The sequence below is a fragment of the Etheostoma cragini genome, chromosome 16 (assembly GCF_013103735.1).
Source record: "Etheostoma cragini isolate CJK2018 chromosome 16, CSU_Ecrag_1.0, whole genome shotgun sequence".
NCBI lineage: Eukaryota > Metazoa > Chordata > Actinopteri > Perciformes > Percidae > Etheostoma > Etheostoma cragini.
In genome coordinates this window covers 16,047,698-16,068,720 of record NC_048422.1, presented here as the reverse complement: position 1 = coordinate 16,068,720, position 21,023 = coordinate 16,047,698, and the positions used below count along the sequence as shown (strand labels likewise).

At 38.4% G+C, this 21,023-nt stretch overlaps 1 protein-coding gene and 1 long non-coding RNA gene across 2 annotated transcripts in view; one reads left to right on the top strand and one right to left on the bottom strand.

Annotated features, from left to right (window-relative positions):
* Positions 1-21,023, top strand: part of brinp1 (bone morphogenetic protein/retinoic acid inducible neural-specific 1) — a 106,215-nt gene that overhangs the window by 66,237 nt on the left and 18,955 nt on the right. Inside the window, exon 5 of the mRNA XM_034896350.1 lies at positions 10,466-10,571. Coding sequence (XP_034752241.1) covers positions 10,466-10,571 — 106 coding nt within the window. The remainder of the gene's footprint in view (positions 1-10,465; positions 10,572-21,023) is intronic.
* LOC117959298 lies at positions 1,468-13,315 on the bottom strand. The gene is made up of 3 exons (XR_004659912.1): positions 13,085-13,315; positions 11,385-11,388; positions 1,468-1,477 (listed from the first exon to the last, which is right to left on the bottom strand). It is a non-coding gene; the product is annotated as an uncharacterized LOC117959298 (long non-coding RNA).

Genomic DNA, 21,023 nt, shown 5'->3' with positions numbered 1-21,023 from the left:
ATATATATATATATATATATATATATAACAATTTTTTTAAAATTATTATTACTGTTTTTTAACTTTAACATTACATTTTGTTAAAATAAAAAAAATAATTAAATAAAGATCACAAATTACTTAGGAACTGTAGACAAATTACAATTACTGGTTAATCAAGAATGATGCTTTTAGTGATAATGTCTTACTTCTGTTGGGTTAGATCACACAAACAAACTAGTAGTACTATGTAATACTGAAACCCCCATCACAGCTTCAAAGGAATACCTTACAAAAAAGTACAAAATCAAAATGGCTATAGACTAAATTGTATCAGGAACTACACCTGCAAATCAATAGCTTTTCATAGCTTATTAATGCCTGTCCTTTGAGCTGTGTACGATTTCTTCATGTACTGTCTACAACAACGTACAAAAGAGTGGACTTCAATAGCAAACCAACAAACAGATCTGATTAGAAAACCTTGTTGATTAAACCGTTGTTACCCAGGGAGCACCCATTAGCCAATCGATCAGCAAAGATCCCTTTGAAAAGTAGTTTTACATTACACCAACCACATTTGTATTTGATTTTGGAAGGATGGGAAAAGGCTTTAATTTGAGATGGCTGCAAATTGGTCAGATGTCAGGGACAAGCTGGTGGATACCCCCTCCCTTTAACAAAATTTCCCAAATGGTTTGCCGCCAGCTTTTGTTTGGCTTTTTGCCTGATATCACAGAACTGTTTCCTATGATGGATAGCAGTTTTCCTGGAACCAAAACAGAATAGTAACCAAATGTGATATCCTCCTCAGAGAAAATGTAACAACGAGTTTGGTTGCTTACAGCATGTGGAAAATCAGCTTATAGGATGGCAAATCTGAAACCACTACAATGTGGTATTGAAGAGCAAAGCGTGATTTATGGTTCGGCCGAGGCTCCACACAGAGCTTTTGTCATAGCCTACGTAAGTGGCCAGAATATGCAGTACTTGTGCGTTGGTGTGTATGTTGATCCCTTTAAAAGAATAGCAGGATCGGCATGTGTTTGTGGGTGGGGAGTGTGTGGTAGAGCGAGTGAGAGAGTAATGGCAATTTACGGCGAGTACTGACTCAGAGTCATAGTGAGAGAAAAAGTGTTTCCCCTGTGCTTTCTGACCACTGTGGAAACCCGTAGCAGTTAATCCTCTCCTTGATATCATGTCGTTCATGGAGAAGGAGAACCTACCAAGCCACAGCCGAGCGACTTGCGTTGTCACAATGTGTAGTAAATTTTTTCAAGAGGTACACGTCAGGCTACGTCATTGGGTCTATGCACGTAGCCACGCTATAGATTTTACACAGAAGCCTAAATCCTGCTTAAGAACCACACCATCATTTAACTTGAACCAAGTGTAATTAGCAAGTATCTTACATGCTGATTAATGTGCTGTTGCTGAGCAGCTACTTAGCTTTCTAATCTGCAAACAGACGTTATTGCTGAATGCAAGGTTTGATTGGCTGCATCGAAATAAAGTATTCATCTACGTACCCAGATACCAGAACAACTAATTAATGCTTTAGGGTGCAACATCATGAAACCAAAACATAGAGTATACATCTTTCCTTTTAAACGAAAATTTAAATAATTGTGCATTAGCAGTATGTCAAAAACAACATGTAGGCCTATCCTTTTGTAAAAAAATTTAATAAAATTGCAATCATGATTTTATTTAAGTCATAATCAGACTACTAATGAGGCAGCAGAACAGTATGTGAACATCAGGGCAGCCAGCAGGACATATAGCAATCAGTCTTTGATGACATCAGACATCTGTGCAGGCAGTAATGCCAAGCTTTCTCATTATAAACTCAGTCGTCTTATCATCAGTGAGAAAAACAAACAATTGTTAGATTGTTATTGGACTCCTACAGGTTGCACATGCTGTGCAAGCTGCAATGGTTTGTAATACACTTTGATAGAGTGCTATTAAGGTTGCATTTAAAATTGGTCCCTAAGGATAACTGATATTATTGCTAAATAAAATTCACACTAGCAATTAAAATCAGTGCTAATTGAAGTGTCAAACCTTAGATATGCTCTAAACGGCAAGACATAGTTTTTTCTATGGGTGCGTGTCCTTTGTGCAAGCTACATCCAATTGCTTATCACTAAATGTGTGGTCTGATAGACTACGTGCATAGTGGCTGGCTGACTTTATCAAACCTTTCATCTTTGATACCTTGTGCTGTCTACCTGAGCCTCTGCACTGCTTAAGAGGTATTTACTGCATGTGAACATTAATCAAAACCAAGACTTATCCCCACTGTGCTGCTGGCACCTTCACTAGAATCCTTGAAGCTTTGTTATTTACCTGAGACCCACCAATCCAGAAATAGATTGGGTTAAACATGAACCTAAACCACAGCTGTGTAACGAAGACCACATCAAAGTTAGAACAAAGGTTCTATAAAGAACAGACGTACATGTTACTGAAAGGTAACATGTACATTGTAACATTATGGACGACACAAAAAAGGATAAAAGATTTGGTATTTAATGCTTGCCTGTTTTCATTCTCTTGTGTGAAATATGAGCTATGAGACCTGATGTACATCATTTATCTCCATGAATGTATTGCAGCTCTTTTATTAAATAGAAAAAAATCATAGAAGCCATTCAACAAAGGGGTGTTATCCATTTTTATTGATTCACAAATCATAATTCAGTTCCTTCTTGTGCCAAAATCTGTATTCGTCATCATTGTCCCTTCTTTCCCAGTTACACTCACTGGGCTGCACAGGTCTGATGCCTTTCCCATTACAGTACCATTTCCCACCATACCTTTATTTTGTCATTATTTAGCACGAAAACATTGTATGATGTGAAATGTGTTAATAAGAAAAAAATGTAATAATAGGGACATTGATCTCCACATACTGTACATTAAAAGTCAGAAGGGTTCTTAAGAAAAAAAATAATAGAGCCAATGCAAGAGAGTTGTCCTCCCACTGAGAATAATATCATACCTTGCTGATAGAAACAAATGGCATGTGGTTGTTTGTCTTTGTGTGGCTGAACCTGATTGCTGCGAGCTAGAACTCCAGTGGGGAGGGCGGGTCATTTAGGAATGAAAATAATATACCCAATGGAGTGTTTTAATGGAAAGAAAATGTCAGTTTTACGAGCGATTGCCTTCCTGTGGGAAAGTGTGATTATGCAGGAACAAGTACGATCAGGAATTGACTCTGTGTATATGTGTTTACGTGCTATCACGACTGCATATGAGTGTGCATGTGGCGTGCGTACTGTTCATTAATTCATGCATTCATTCATGCAAGTGTGCAACTATGCGTTCCTACTGGGGAGTGTGATCATTGTATCCCTCACAAGGTCACCTATCCATACAGTTGATTTAAACTAGCGCTCAATATGCATACGTCCTAATGATGCTGCAGTGCTGTGGGTGGTGGTGGTGGTGGTGGTATAGCAACTACATCCATACTATCCTATTTCTAATGTCAAAGTCCAGTCTCATGTGAAATGGGAAAGGAAATTTAACGTGTATACAATATGACCCAGATTTGTGTTGACTGCGGTGGCCACGGTTTGAGCAGTTCACATCTAATTTGCATTCGCCACAAGCAAGCATGACAGATTTTCTATGCAGTGTTGGTTGAGTTGCGCACTTGAGCGTGCCACAGTTATAATTAGAAATGCCCCAAAGTTGATAATTTTCTCAGTATCATTTACAACAAATGAGTCACATTAAAAATAACTTTTACAGACACATAATGTGTTTTCCAAAGAATGCTCATTTAAATATTAACACAAGGAATTCTACAGATACATAAGAGAAATGTGCTACTACATGTGTTCCTCAAATATGGCTGCTTTGTCCCATTAATGTGACTTACAGGAAAACTGTAGCCACATGTAATATGATATGAACAAAAATGTCCTCAGAGATCTTCCACTATCAGGCTTTGAGAATTACTGAGGAGCAAGTCTTTTCATTTCTATGTATCCAGAAATAGCAAGTCATTAAGAGAGTAGCAGGTGATGGGCATATTAGGAAGGCTCAGCAGAGGCAATGTGTAATGAAGACAGTTCAACTTTACAGTATTCTTCCCTGTCCCACTCACCCATCTCATTGCCTTCATCCCATGTTTTCCTTATCTTGCACAGCTTCAAACAACCTTTTTATTCTTTGTCTTTCAACTTGGGGACACAGTATAATGTGAGGTTTGCTGTCTAAGAAATATATTCTTCTCAGTATGGTTTGAAAAACAGAAGTGAGGACACACTGTTCCCATGACAAGTTAAAGGAATTGTAGAAATAATAAGAGCTCCATATGCTGTGATAATTTTAATGAACTTGGTGGAAAGTGGTTTTGTTGCACAACAGAGACAGTCGATACACATCCAAGGGGTATACCTAATGCATAGGATATATCATCCTTCTCCATTCTTTCAGTGCTACAATGCTAATGTAAAGCTAATACTTATTAAGTTTATAGATATGAAGTCTTTTGACTTTTATCCAATACATTATAATGGGAAATTATTTAATAAAATAAATAAAAACAATATTTCATTCTTGTCTGTTACAGCATATTTTAATAACACATGGGTTTACAGTTATACCCATATATGCAGAACTTGCTTAACATTCCCATGAAACATATACTGATTTGGACAATGTTGGGAAATAATGTTTTATTAGATTTAAAATGAATTCTCAATCACTCAAATTTGGCACAAGGAAGTCCTACGGCATTTATTTTAAAATTGATATTCTGTGGCCAGGATGGCTCAGTGGTAAAGCAGGTGCACATGTACTGAGAGGTTTATGCCTTGATGCAGAGGTAGTGTTTGACTCTGACCTGTGACAATTTCCTGCATGTCTTCCTCCTTTCTCACCTAGCGTTTGTGCCAACAATTAAAGGTTGAAAAGCCCGAAAAACAAAACACAATTTGATATTCTGAGAGGCCTTTAATTTTCCCTGATAGTTGCAGCACACCTGCGCACCACAATTACTGTCTGTAAGAATATTTGCTTTGCTTGGAGTAATGATAGCATGCATTTTTTTCTGTCGTTAGCCAACCTTTGCCTCCCCATGTTCACTGCTAAATGTTCCAAACTCTCTGTTTTAAAGGAGCTTTAAGTTGTCAAACTACGGAATCCTAATTAGATTTTTAATTGGTGCTTAACTAAAGACAAATGCACCATAAACGTCAACCCTACAAATAGACTTTTGTGCGTAAAACAAATGGACAGTTCTGACATTAGTTTAGGTAAATAAAGTATACAGTATATGCAGTATGTTCTTTGCTACAGGTGCATAATTTGAGTGGATCAACTAAAGTGACAAACATTTCTATTCTAATTTTAGGATGTGTGTATATAGCATTGCATGAGTAACATGTGTAATTTACTTGAGGTCAAAATACTTGGCTTGCATACATAGGAACTGATGATGCATGTAACTGACAGAGACAAGCTCATATTGGATTCATTTCAATATGAAAAGAAAGAGGCAAAGTAATTTAGTCTGAACAGACACACACACATGTCCAGCACCCACATATTCAGCCTACTCACTCCTGATATTCAGTACTGCAGCTGCCTATGCAAGACTTTTGCATTTTAAAAACAAATAAGTTTGCTCACCCAGGATAAACTTTTCCAACATTTGGTGCTTGGGGATTAGTACATGAACATGTGGTTGCCAACAGAAAATATAGAAACAGAAGAAACTTAGAATCTCATGTGCATCATCTCTTATTTACTTGCTTAGATGATTTTCTTGATGACAGATGACAATTAGAGAGGATGTTCCAGAACGGTGGTTTTTGACTGTGGGCTGTGATATAGTCCTGGCCCGGTGGGATTCCACTGTTGTGTTCTGCTTAATAATCCAAATCCTCTAAGTCCCCCTCGGCCCACTTCAGTCCTTTGATTGCTCCTTGTATTTTTATTGCGTTATACTCCATTTTCATAATCTGGTGCACAGCACTCTTATGGTGTGTGCTGGAGAGAATGAAAAGAGAGAGCAAAACAAGTGCTGCATACTGCCCTCCTAAAGACATTCAGATTACAAGGGTCAGTCTCTAATCCATAAAACTGGGTATGTCTGCTCCAAACTTGGAATAATAATTCATGAAGAAAAATGACTGTATGGTAAACTGGCTGTAGCAAGCTGCGCTCATGTTTATGCACATCCATTGTAGTGTGTGATTTGTGTGTAACTATTAATGTAAATGTGCCTGGGCTTGCTTGTGCCACCTGGGAAGATGTCTGTTGGCGACAGAGGACAGATATTCACTTTGCTCAGTCACCATGGATCATGCAACCCAACCTTTGGAAGGAAGTAATTTATTCAGCGACAGGCACAACAAAAAGGGAGGAAAAAGAGCACTGTCAGCAACCATCAAGATGGTAAAGTGTGATAGGCAAGTTTAGCTCTGTAATCAATCTGCACATGCACTTTATGCAAGGCCATGAAGTGCATTTCAAAGTCCATAGCTTGGCTGAAAGGAAATAAAGAAGGGAACATGACTGGAAATTGTTAACAAGTAAGATAGAAAAAGCTCTAAGAGGGTCATTAATGTCTCGCAAACAGTTTTAACAGTCAAACACAATACACAACGAAAAAGTTGGGACACTGTACAAACTGTGACTAAAAAAAGGAATGGAATAATTTTCAAATCTCATAAACTAAGAATATTGACATAGATAAGACTTCAAATGTTGAAAGTGAGACATTTTAAAATGTCATGCCAAACATTGGATATTTTGGATTTCATGAGAGCAACACATTCCAAAACAGTTGGGAGTGATAAGAGGCCGGAAAAGTTAAAATTACATATACGGAACAGATGGAGGACCAATTTGCTACTCATTAGGTCAATTGGCAACATGAGTGGGTATAAAAAGAGTCTTAGAGTGGCAAGTCAAGATGGGCAGAAGATCACCAATTGCCCAAATGCGGCGGCAGAAAGTAGTGGAGCAATATCAGAAAGGGGTTTCTCAGAGGAAAATTGCAAAGAGTTTAAAGTTATCATCATCTACAGTGCATAATATCATCCAAAGATTAAGAGAATCTGGAACAATCTCTTTGCGTTTGGGTCAAGGCCGGAAAACCATATTGGATGCCCGTGATCTTTGGACCCTTAGACAGCACTGCATCACATACAGAAATGCTACTGTAATGGAAATCAAAACATGGGCCCAAGAATACTTCCAGAAAACATTGTCGGTGAACACAATCCACTGTGCCATTCGCCGTTGCCGCCTTAAACTCTGTATGTCAAAAACAAAGCCATATCTAAACAGGAGGCGGAAGCGCAGGTGTTTTCTCTGGGCCAAGGCTAATTTAAAATTAACTGTGGCAAAGTGGAAAACTGTTCTGTGGTCAGACGAATTAAAATTTGAAGTTTATTTTTGGAAAACTGTGACGCCATGTCATCCGGACTAAAGAGGACAAGGACAACCCAAGTTGGTATCAGCGCTCAGTTCCGAAGCCTGCATTTCTGATGGTATGGGGTTGCATGGGTGCACTTGGCATGGGCAGCTTACACATCTGGAAAGACACCATCAATTCTGAAAGGTATTTCCATTTTCTAGAACAGCATACGCTCCCATCCAGACGTCGTCTCTTTCAGGGAAGACCTTACATTTTCCAACATGACAATGCCAGACCACATACTGCATCAATTACAACATCATGTCTGAGTAGAAGAAGGATTCAGGTACTGAAATGGCACGCCATAGAAAACATTTGGCGCATCATAAAGAAGAAGATATGACAAAGAAGACCTAAGACAGTTGAGCAACTAGAAAACTGTATTAGACAATAATTGGACAACTTTCCTATTCCTATACTTGAGCAACTTGTCTCCTCAGTCCCCAGACGTTTGCAGACTGTTGAGAAAAGAAGAGGGGATGCCACACAGTGGTAAACATGGCCTTGTCCCAACTTTTTTGAGATGTGTTGATGCCATGAAATTTGAAGTCAACTTATTTTTCCCCTTAAATTATACATTTTCTCAGTTTCAACCTTTGATATGTAATCTATGTTGTATTCCGAATAAAATGTTGGAATTGCATTCTGTTTTTATTCACAATTTGTACAGTGTACCAAATTTTTGTATCGGGTTTGTAATCTAAAACTAAAGTTTCATCTTTAAATGTGATTTTAGGTCATTGTATTTCCATCTCACATAAGGAGCACGACATGTTTGCAGAACTGATTTGGAAAAGTACATTATGCACCAAACATAACTTATTTGCCTTAATATCCTGTTCTGGGATATTTGGATTGCATTTTTTTTTTCAGAATGTAAACATGAGGGGTTTTATTAGTTCAATCCAAATTGCACAATATCCAAGAGTACTGGTTGCAAAAAGACATTACACTGACCTTAACAAATAGTATTTTTTATAGTTCATAACATCACACTAGTAACCAATGTTTCTCTGTCATTCCATATTCATACAAATTACTAGTCATTAAACTTGTGTGTTTTCACCAAATGGACATAAAAAATGCAACTACAATGCAACAGTAACACACTGTCTATATTGATAATTACCAATTTACCACCCAGAGATGAAACTATTTGATCATGCAGAAATCCTGCACATGCATGTTACAGGTCTGTGATTTGACTGGCATGTCTCCTAGAATGATGACAAATCTAAAAATTTTAATACTAAGATATATAGTTTTCCTCTCGAGTCTGGGGTCGTTCCTCCCCCCCACCCCCCCTCCCCCTCCCCCCACAACCGGATGCCAACGGTAAGATATACATCTGTCTAATTTCTTGCTTGTCGGCCCACCATCTGGTGCAGCATCAACATTAAAGATGGAAAAAATTGTATCACACTGTTATTCAGTGAAACACACACACACTAGACATACGCTGATGTAGAATGCATACATTACTTAGGCCATAGGGGGTGGACATCTATCAAAACATTGGTCATTTCTGTGGATCATCTTGGAACACCCTTCAACTGTATCCTATCCCTCTAATCTTATTAGTATAATAATCCTATACAAATCTTAAAAATGTTTTATAAACATGTTCTTTATGAACATGATGTGGTTCCAATGCAGTACAGATTTACTTGTACAATTATCTTCTAAGTAAATATTGGACTTACATTTGCCAGATAGCTAGAAACATGACTCAATAAATGATAATCCTGTTTACAAATTCACCATATGATAAATTGTCAATGCTGTGTACACAGCTTGTTTCCGCTGCCCCCAGGATTGCCAAGAAAATCAGTTAATTGAACAGGTTGAATAGGTTGAACTACCAAGACATTCACCACCTGTGACAGACACATACTGGTCACACATTCTGTCGCCTATGAGCCACTGGTGAAGCAGAAAACACTACTGTGCGGACAGAAAGCCCCAATTGTGTCAACCGTGTCTAATTACTAATTTATAAAAATACTAAATAAAACTTTCCCAAACTTCTCTCTAAAAGAACTGCCAGTGAATAATACTAGTACATGTATTTGATTGTTGTCTTAATATTCGGCCATGTTTAAAATATAGGTCTGCTACTTGACATTGGCACTTTTTACTTTTGTGCTCAAAAAAGACCTGCAAGAAGAAAAAATTCATCCGGTTTCTCACCTCTCCTTTGCTGAGTGCTATCTCTTTTGGCTTCTTGGAACCTTGTGGAATTAATATTAGGAGTTACTGGAAGAACCTAATGAACAAGGCAACTGAAAAGAAGAGAGAGTTCACCCCTTGCTTTCTTTTCAACAGCAACATCTTCAAGGTCCCAAACGTTTAAAGCATCCTCCTCACATCTGAATAGCGTCATTATTTCTTTTGACAGTGGTCTGGGGGTGGGGAACAAGAACCTCCACTAATAGTCTCAGAGCTATTGTTTCAAACAGAGTAAGGGCCATAGTACACAAGAACAAAAGAAACCCTTCAAAGAACACTTTTTTTTAAAGTAACTCCAAAAAAATCCCTATCCTTGCAACAAGTTGGACATGTCACCAGCTGCTACATTAAAGATTGAGCATGTAAAGGTGTTTAAAAAGTGCAATTACGCCACCTTTTGAGCATTGAGTCAATTAGTTGTCAAATTCTGTCTGGTGGTGAAAAAATGCTAAGATTATGAAGCATGTTTCTTGTCATTTTCCTATGTCCTTTGTCTAGTGTGCACACATGAATTAGCACACATGAAAGTCTAAGTCTGTAATTCTACTGTTGCATTATCCACTGACAGCCGTAATGAACAGATGTTGATGATGAACATCTTACTACTACCTGACATTGTTAATGGCTGGTGGGTCTTTCCTAACTTTGCATGTGTTGTCTTATTAAAGTGTAATGTTGGGTACTGAGAGAAATACTCATAAATGTTTACACACATACACACACAAACACATTTAGAGTTACATGCCACAACTGCATTTGTTCGCTTATCAAATGTTCATCAATTTCATTTTAGTCTTAATTCTATTGCAGGTGACAGAGACACGGACGGGGCCATTGGGATGCAGTAGCTATGACAATCTGGACTCAGTTAGCTCAATCCTTCTGCAGAGCCCCGAGAGCAAGCTTCATCTGCAAGGTAAACAGTCCCAGCATATCAATATTTTCCACATACTGCCCAGTAATGTTGGGCATACCAGGGCAGCAGGGTCAAACTCCATTTTAGCCTCTAAAGAAAACGACATCTATAGTCATACATAAAAAGCTCTTATGTGGACAAGGGAAACGGCTTGTGCCTTCTCAAGAATTGAATGTCAATACATTTTTTAATTGGGACTGGGGTAGATTTACTTTCCGATCTCTGGGGATTGCGATAAGATTATCTGTGGTTGTAGATATTTGCTAGCGTGATTGTTTTCTTAAATCTCTCTTAAAAGTTTGATCAAAGACGGGCTTAAATTCAAAACAGTTGCACTAACTGCACAAACTATTCCGACATAAGTGTGGGAACCACCACATATTTGCAGGTACAGTGTATAATTAGACAATTAGAACAGCTTGCAAATGTATTGCTATAAAATATTGGAGTCAAACTGTGATTCCATTAGAATGTATTCAGTGCATAAAGAGTAACTTTTGAAATCAGTTTACTAGCGTTTCACTCACGGATCATATGTCAGTCGATGCAAACAGCAACTTTTACCAATTAGTGGTTGTGTTCTTTTAAGCAAAAATAGTTCTGACTTAAAGATTGACACAACTAATAATTAGCATGAGAGAAGGTATTGCTTGCAGTGACAGTCACTCTGGGGAAAAAGAACGATGAAAGACTGTGTAACTGAGGTCAAGTGTTTGAATAGAGTGATTGTTTCTTTGATTCATTCGAGTTTACGCAGGTTATTAAACCAGTTTGAGAATCACAGAGGCATATTTTCCATCCAACCCGCACTACCACCCTCCATTTCCTCTCTCTCTGAAGGGATCATTACTCGTCCTCTAAAATCAGAGAACTAAGTGGTTTGTCAAAGAAACACTTTTAAGTCTTCCGCTGCCACTTACTCAAAGGACTCTATAGGTTTTGGGAAAAGCTTTATTATAATGCCCCAAACGTATTAGCCTTGTGCTTTGAAGACTGTTTTGTCACCCAATTGATAGATGAGAGGCCTGTGAAAGATTCTTTCTTTTGGCTTGATAATAATAACCCAAATAGAATGGAAAAGCTTTTCCGATTGGTTCCTGGCTTAGAGGTTTGTATTAGGCCAAATTATATTGGTGTGTTGATTCATTTTGTTTGTAGGCAAAGGGTGAGGGTGGAGGTGTTGAGAGTTTTTCTGAAAATATGTTATTTTCAAAACAATATTTGTTTCTGCCTTCAATTAAAAAGGTAGCTGATGGCGTAACTTCAACAATTATAGTACTCTTCATTGTGCTCGTCAAAGCATTAGCACTTTACACAGCTCATGGAGAGGCGGGTAGTCAATGGAGAGCTTTTAAGGTTCACGCTGCTCAAATATATTTAAAATGAGATCCAATAATTTAATTCACCCTACAGTTTTCCTTCTGTCATGAACATTAGTGTAAGTGGAACAATTGGTAAACCATAATCTTCTCTCAGATCAAGCCAGCTATGTGCATTTCTAAAGAATTTGTCCACGTATTCATATAAAATTGGCATAGGTCAACGATTTTCATTCACTTGGGCCACATCTGCATCGAGTCCGATGTTGTTAGGATTGATGCTGATATTCTCTACTGTTCCCAAAAATCTCAGTCAACTTCAAAATCAAAGTTTTTTTCTGGGAAGTACAATATATCATGTATTCTAGATCTCTTGGTTTCTCTCTTTTTGAAATATATTTATATTAATATTAGCTATGTCCATGTCACCAGCAGAGACTGCAGAGACACAAAGATGGTCTTTACTTTGATATGTTTATCAGAACTACCAACATCTAACAACATTTGGAATTTCCAAAACTGTTTTGGGTTAGTAAGGGATGCTAGGTGTGTGGTAAGTGGCTAGGGTGACAGATATATGGATATGATATCTAGATTTTGACAGATATGTTCTTGCTGTTCAGGCAAGGTTGTTGGTAGATGGTTGCTATAGTGGTGTGACTGTTTGGTTGGGCATGGCTTGATAGTTGCTAGGGTGTTTGATGTGGTGGTTGGGACATCTCCAGATAGTTGCTAGATAGTTTCTATGGTGTTTTTATGTGGACACTAGCACAACATTATGTTGTTGCTACAAAGTCTGGGGTTATTTTAGTTCATGGTTGAGGCGGTTGGTACCATCTTCTTTCTAATTGCAAGGTTATTTGTAGATATAACACTACCACACCATACACAACATACACTCCACCGAACAAAAGTAAAAAACACCATTTCAGCAGCACATGTTTGTTTTTGTTTTTACTTTATCTGAGTGCACTCACAAAAATTTGGACATGAAAAAAATGTGCAAGTTAATGGTTGAACAATTTGGAACAACTTGTGAACCTTATATTTGTTCCAAAAGCAGCTTTATTGCCTTTCATTCATACAAAACAGTTAGATTCCCTGACAGATTTACTGTATCTCGAGGCTTGTCTTTACAGTCTGGCCAAAAAAAATAACAGCTTTGACAGCATTGTCCTCGTCTTTGAGACTGACAGACTGAAATCTATTTTGTTATGAATGTGTTGTTAATAGTTTTGATAGCAGTGTGTTAGCATTTTAACAAAGTGGTGTGAATCCGCAATGTTGTGCCCGTTGTGGTTAAAGCCATGGGCTAAGAGTGTCGCATTTTGAAAACCGTGTTCTAGCAATGAAAAACGAACTAGAGTTTTGGTCCACGTGAACTGCTGCAGTGCAGACAGCAGTTTGAGTTTTGCACATTTGACTGTGGTTTAGCAATCGAAAAAAACAGTAATTGATTCTGGCCCAGGGGGATTATAACTCAAACATGACTTACACAAGTTTCCATTTTTTCATGGCTCTTTCTGCCATGTACTGTACTGAGGGCGAGAAAGTTTAGTTTTCTGTTTGTGTGAATCAGATGTTCAGAAAGGTGTGTGTGTGTGTGTGTGTGTGTGTGTGTGTGTGTGTGTGTGTGTGTGTGTGTGTGTGTGTGTGTGTGTGTGTGTGTGTGAGAGAGTGTGTGTGCACGTGCGTGTGCGCGCGAGGTCTTCCACCCTACTGGAGCCTAATCTGATGTACCAAGATGAGCCGTGTCCTGTACATTTTGTTGGCTTTTTCACTGGTTCTCCTATCCCCATTTGTGTGTTTCTTTTGAAAACATATATACCATGGACACCTGGCTAGCTCACCTGATAGAGTAGGCGCCCATGTATAGAGGCTTACTACTCAACACAGCGACTGCAGGTTCAACGCTGCAATGCAGTCGTTTGCTGCATGCCACTCCCCCTTCTCTCTCCCCTTTCATTTCTTCAGCTGTCACTTATAAAGGCCTAAAAAGCCCCAAAAATAATCTGAAAAAAGAAAATGTAAATAACACGTTGCTTTATGTTACCCCTATTCAGCCCGTTAGTCTATTTTTTGTATTCCTTTTTTTTCAAATCTACTGTTTCATTGGACTAAACAGACAGATGGTCAAAATTTTAGACAGTAATGTAGCTTCTTATTATTTCGGCCACATGTTGAAAAAAATCCTTAATGTGTAATGCCATCTTTTGAAAATGAATAAACTTCTTAAAAAACCTTAATCGAGGCTAGCTATTTTAATTGCCTATGAATTAAATAAGGGGATCATATTAGTATGCAGCGCCATGTGAGTTACAACCAGGATGCAGTAATAGAAAACCCACTCCATTTCATTCTACTAATTAAACTTTTAATCATGCCTTTTTCTTCTCCACTTTTATTTATTTTTTTCGCTCCAAACCTCAGCACTTTATCTACCTTGAGGCACAAGTATAACAGCAAAACTTTGTTAGAAAATATATACAGGAAAAAAATAATTACAAACCTGTAACCAAACAATTTTACTGCTTTTTGAGTGATTCTCATGGGATTGATTTTAGAACGTTTTAGACAGCATGCTTGTTTAAATTACCAAGTTAGGTAATTTAGTTTTTTCAAAAGGAAATGTTTTTTTCTTTCTCCTTCTCACCCCTGTGGTCCACTCTTTGTGAGCTGGTGGGGCTGTGAGCCACAGATAACACAATGTGGATATGACACTCCCTGGATATTCGCTCTGCGTTCACTTAGATTTAGATTAGAATGCTGTAGTAGAGTCCAACATCAAGGGAGCTACGTATCAAAGCCTAAACTTAGTCCTCTTCTCTCCCACAGTTTTGCTTTGTAAAATGTTTCGCAATTTAGCCAACACCTTGTGCTTTATCCCCCTTCTTTTTTTGCCTTTTTTTTCCCCTGACAACTGATCAGAATTAGAGATGGCACTGGAACCATTTTTTCACGTTAGATTTCATGCATGCCATAGCACAGCTTTGATCTATCAAACATGAACCTTTGCATTCCTTAAACTTAAAAAGACTGTGGATGTTTCAGTTTTACATTTTGGCGTGTTTATTACCAGAGTGCCTACTGTATGCACAGGTTTATTGGACGTTAACTACAGTACAAGGTGGTATGGTATCAGCATATGTTATTAGCAGAGGCTATTTGTATGCATGCAAGAGGAATTCATTGATCCTGACCAAGTCTTCCCTGTCACAGAATAGGAATTACATTACCTGGCACACACTTATGTATCCAAAATATGATGTAATCAACCTATTTGCATTACAAATTATTCAGTTGAGCCAAAGACATAAAATGCATATGTAAAAGCCGTAAATGTGAACCCACTTTTAAACGTACCAATTTTGTTATTCATTGGAAATTAGACTTTTCTTTTATAAAAGAAAGGTTTTAGTTGAATCTGCTTCTAGCTTGCTATAATTGGGATTTCAATCCACTTTTGTTCTCCCACATTCATTTGTTCGTTGTTTGTTTGTCCTCTCTCCGGGCCAAGGCTTAGAAACCCAATGATATTTGTTTTGGCTAGATCCTTACTTTCTGCCTCTACTGGGATCAATAAGTAAAAATAGCTCATTTTGGGGTGAGAATTAAACGAAACAGGGAATTAGCATGTGGCAGTTAAATGGTCTAACAGCTTAATACATTTTATTATACTGTATGTTTCAGCTGGCAGGGAAAAAGAAGTGTGATTTTTATTTTCTATTAAAGGTCCCATGACATGGTGCTTTTTGGATGCTTTTATATAGACCTTAGTGGTCCCCTAATACTGTATCTGAAGTCTCTTTCCCAAAATTCAGCCTTGGTGCAGAATTGCAGCCACTAGAGCTAGTCCCACAATGAGCTTTCCTTAGGACGTTCTGTGTCTGTAGCTATTGAAGGGGGGGTCAAGGTGGAGGGTGGGTCTGTGGCCATGACCAACTGCTACTTTGCTCAGAGAAATCGGAGTAACCTTGCTCCTTATGACCTCATTACGAGCAAGATTCCAGATTGGCCCTTCTGAGCATTCATTTTCTCAAAGGCAGAGCGGGATACCCAGGGCTCGGTTTACACCTATCGCCCTTTCTAGCCACTGGGGGAACCATAGGCAGGCTGGAGAAACGCATATTAATGTTAAAAAAACTCATAAAGTGAATTTTTTCTGCCATGGGACCTATAATATCCTAATTCCTTCCATCTGTTAGTATGCATTATTGATTATCATCATCAGTTGAATTGGTGGTATTTTTTGAATAACAAAACAGCAGGGGCTTTCAATATATGAAGCCGAAGATTGGAATGATGTTTGGGTAATTTGATATTCAGCACAAACAAAGAAAACACGTACTGGGGATTGAAAATAGCAAATTGCTTGCACACATCCACTGGGCCAAAGAAAGATAAAAGGCTCTGGAACCTCCACAAGCCATTACCTTGCAAGGACCCAATCACCTCTAATATGGCTGTCATAAATTAGCACCAAAACAAAAGCAAACTCATTTGCTTCTTTCAATCGCCAGCACACGCTTTCTCTCTTTTCTCTTTCTCCAGTTTTCCTCAACAGCCTATCTTGGAAGAGCCATGAGCCTATCTTGGAAGATTTATGAATATGTTAGAATAGCCTGAGCCAACAGTTTTCAAAGGGGTGAAGTGAAAATAAATTAAACTGGCCCTGTAGGCAAGTCGTGGGAAGAGTGATGAATTAGATTCTCATTGCTCTGTCGCTCGATGCCCGTCCCTCTTTTCAAGTGAAAACGCTGCAAACACGGGGAAGACAAACAAACATGCAAATCAATTAAGTTGTTTTTTTTATGACAGACTTGAATTGACAGAATTGATTTGGAGACTAAAGTAGATCAGGAAACACAATGTCCTTGGTTACCAGAGAATCATTTGGTGATGCAAAACATGGAGAGCAAATGTTGGATGAGCACAACAATAAACACACACAATTTTTTATGATCTTCTCTTTGGCTCAGTTGCGCTCTCTCTTCCTCTGCATCTTTGTCTAAACACAGTAACACAACACAGTCTGGTCTTTATCCTCCTATCCTTTCCTTACTCAAAGTTGGACTCATCACATATATATTATTGTAATGCTAGTGAATGTTTGCGTCAACTATTAACTAGTTGTGATACATAATAGTACTTCCGGGGCGTGGATAGAGCAAGAGCACTCATAACATACAAGCCTCAGCATCACCTCATATCCCTCCGCCAACTGAATTACAGGCAGGGTATGCCTACAACTTGTTAAATAGCTCCCTGGTTAAATTAAGGAACAGAATACACTATGAAGCTACATATGATGGAAATATTACTTATTTAAGTAACTCTAAATATTCACAAAATAAATTTCATCTTACATTAATCTAGTTCTAATCGTACAGTTAAACAGATTCATCCACGTTATTTTGATTTAGAAATCATGGGTTAACTTGTGCTGTATCTCATGGGTTTTTCACAGTAGTGGTCTGAAGTATTTACCCACCTCTTGGTCCAACGCAACCGTTTTCTTAATAAAAACATGCGTCCTTTTGCCCAGAGAACTGATAACGCAGGGTCATTTTCATCAAGATGTATGGCTGCACACATTTTTCACTTCTCTCTAACATTCTGAAAACCCAGTGCCTGAAAATCCTGATTACATCTTTCCATGTTGACCTGTAGGTCAGCTTTCAATTGAAAGTGGTCAATCAAGAGTGAGTCTCTATTTGAACCAGCATGACGATAAATCTCCTTTTTTTCCCCACTCAGTCTTTCCAGCTGCAGGCTGCCATTTCAGCAAGTGCCACGGTTTTCCACTCACTTTTTTCTGTCTCTGACAGACTGTTTTATCAGTTGATTGGGTGGTTTCTTTACTTTATTCTTCTTTTGTATTAAGGGCCTTTATTAGGGAGCTAGCAATGTTGAACTGTTTGTGTAGCATGTAGCTTAAATTTCTAGTAAGATGGTTTACACCAAAGTTGTTAAATTCTGATTAATTTTTATAACTACTAATACTTTCAGGTATTATTAGGCCATTATCAGAAATATTACATATTTAACACTTATTAAATTATTCACAGGCTCACAAACTATAATACATTTGCATTATAATGCATATATTTTGAGAAACTGTTGAAATCATGTGTTTATTTAGCCAAAGAGATGAAATACACTGTTGTATATATTATCATTTGAAATACTGTGGTACAGTACCACACATACTTTTTAAAAAGGTTGAATGTTTAAGTAACAAAATAGGCCACCCACAAGATCTAGCTTGTGTACTTTGGCTCTCAATTGTGGGTTTCTTTACAGAACAGTTTAGAATCAGCAGATCTTTTGTTTTTAGCAAAGTGTACAGCAAACATGTGCCTTCCAATACAAATAGAATAACATTATATCTGTATTTAGGGATGTTTGATGTAATTTCTGTGATAAATCTGGGCTTTTGATCTGAGACATGTATACAGCATATCTTGACACTTTGAGGGCAGTTCTATTCTTTTGTAGCTGAAATGGAAATGTCAGAGCTTGTCATACGTCTCTCCTCCCCCTCTCCAGGGTTCTTGTAAAACGTGATTTGTGCAAGAGCCCGCAAAGGGCGTGTACGTGTGTTCCTACGCATATGTGTTTCTGTGTGTGTGCATGCACATGAGTGTAAGTGTAACACCTGTTCAACGTCTCACCAGCCAAGGCCCTACTGTTACTGCTGTGCAGGGACACATATGAGCATGTGATGCAACGGCTTGAACAGTGCGACTGAAGTGCACAAGCAGGCAACAGCAACTACATCACATATTTTTATTTTGATATAATATATATATATAAAAACACAACTGATACTTACTCAGTGTGTTTAAGAGTTTTTTGCTCATTTAAAACACAATAACTACATTCAACCCGCATAGACAAACACTTTGAAACCATTATTGACTTTACACTTTTGCTGTGGACCCAAGGAAGTGCAGTGTTGAGCCAAAACTCCTGAGAGCTACACAACATAGCCAGTGTGTTATGTTCCCACTGTAGTGTATTGAGAGCGGACACCTGGTAATTGTTACACCGCTGAATGGCATGCTGGGTACAGCTAGCTGTTTATCACTAGCTACAGTGGATTCAGGAACAGATGAAGAAAGTGAGGCTGCAGATATTGTATTGTAGCAAACTCAAACATCACAAGCATTAGCGATATAATTTTAATAATTAATGTTTTTGTTTCCGGAAATAGCCTGGTCCCAAATAGCTAGCTGTTAGCAAATGACTTATACATTGCTAGGGGACACAACTGTGTCATGGCAGGTGAATTGCTCAGGACCCAAGGAAGCGGAGGCAAAGCTGTTGGTCTGTTCGGAACAGGCATGTGTAGAATTGGCACTGCACTATTTTCTCAAAGAACAGAGAAAGGAAAATTGATTTGCATTCACCCTACTGTGACCTTACACACTGGAAAAGGAGAAGAAAAGTAATCACTAACTTACTTTTGCTCCAACTCAACTTGTGTGTCTGTGTGCAGTGTACAACACAACTGGCAATAACTCAGGACCATGGAGAGCTCATCTGCCTCTCCAGCCTGCCTGCCCTCCTTAATCCAGCAATTGCTTCAACATGCAATTTCAGCATTTCCCTATTTTCAGGAGGCAGGAGCAGCGAGCCCTGAATGCACGGCCATTTTTAAATGTTATTTTTGCTTTTATAGTGATTACTGCAGCTGCATTCTTGCTTGATGTTTGTGTTAACAATGAATTAGTGGGTTTCTTCAAAGCTAACACTAGAGGTATTGTGTGAAACACATTGTGTTCCGCAAGTCTTTCTGTTCAACACGGATAGAGCTGTGTGTATCACACATGCAGGCTGTTAATATGTTCTCGGAAATGGGATTTGCCACTTCTCTGTTGTTTTGCTGTTTCAAATATATGCATGCCTAAAAATGTATGTGCCATAAAAATACCAAAACCTCAACAAAGCAATCAGGGATGAAAAACATTCTTTGTGCTGCACTTTGGTTTATTTGAGATGGAAGTATTGCCCCAAACATGTATTCCCACAAACAAATATATAAGTAAGATTGTAAAACAAACTTTGGAGTCCACAGCCCTGTTGAAGTGTGCTGGGAACACTTATGATAATCTACAATAATATACTCCACACAGAAACAGCCACACATAATCCATTTAAATGCTAAGTACATCTCATTCAGAACTTTAAAAAATGCTAACATATTCTGAGAGCTAGCTCCAGTGGAACATGTTATCCTCTGTCAGGCCCAACACACACACTGTCAGAGACCTTAAGCGCCTTATGTAAAGAAATGAAAAGTGGATAAATAGCTACTGTAGCTGCACCTTTACCTCGTCGTTGTGGAAGAGGAGCTCTTGAGTGAAATGAGCCAAGACAGCAAATCTTAAAGCTATATGCCCCCTCTGTTTTAAATATCTAGGGATCAGCAGGGCAGACTGGGCAGGTTTGGACTGAAGAGAAACAGACAATCTTCCAGTTCAGAGGTCCTTGGTTTTGTATCATGGCTGCAACGATAACCTCCAATGGTAATTTAATGCCGTCATTTAAGTAATGCACTTTATTGCACCAGTGGATTAAGTAATGATTATTTTGCGAAATTGTGGCCACACAATGGTCAATTAATCTTTAATGAAAGTGTAACTTATGAGGCGGAGCGTGGCACTGCTATAAGCAGGCAACTGCTTGCCAAGGCAGTTACAAGCCTCAGTTGCAGCCTACACTCCCTATCTATCACTATGTAAAAATAGAGCACTCTAGAAAGAGACATAATGAAAAGGCAAAGTCACAGTTGCAGAGTCCCCGTTTTTAGCATTCATGGAATGTTTAGGGGGCCTATATCCTCAAACTTACGTGAAGGAAATATATCAGTCTCTGATGTATGCAGTGAGATTAACTGCCATTTTGAGGTGCTATTTATTTAGAGCAAGCCAGGCATAGGGGTTGCAGGGAATTATGTGCACTGACAGAGCATAAAGTTGGAGGTTATCAAATGGCTGCACAGGAATTCCAATATACACCCATTCATTTCATCAGCAGGTCTTTAATGGTGGGAAGTGCAACTCCGTGTTTCAGTATTGAGTGTTTTTCTCAACAAATACCTGCATCAGAGCCACATAAACAGCAGCTT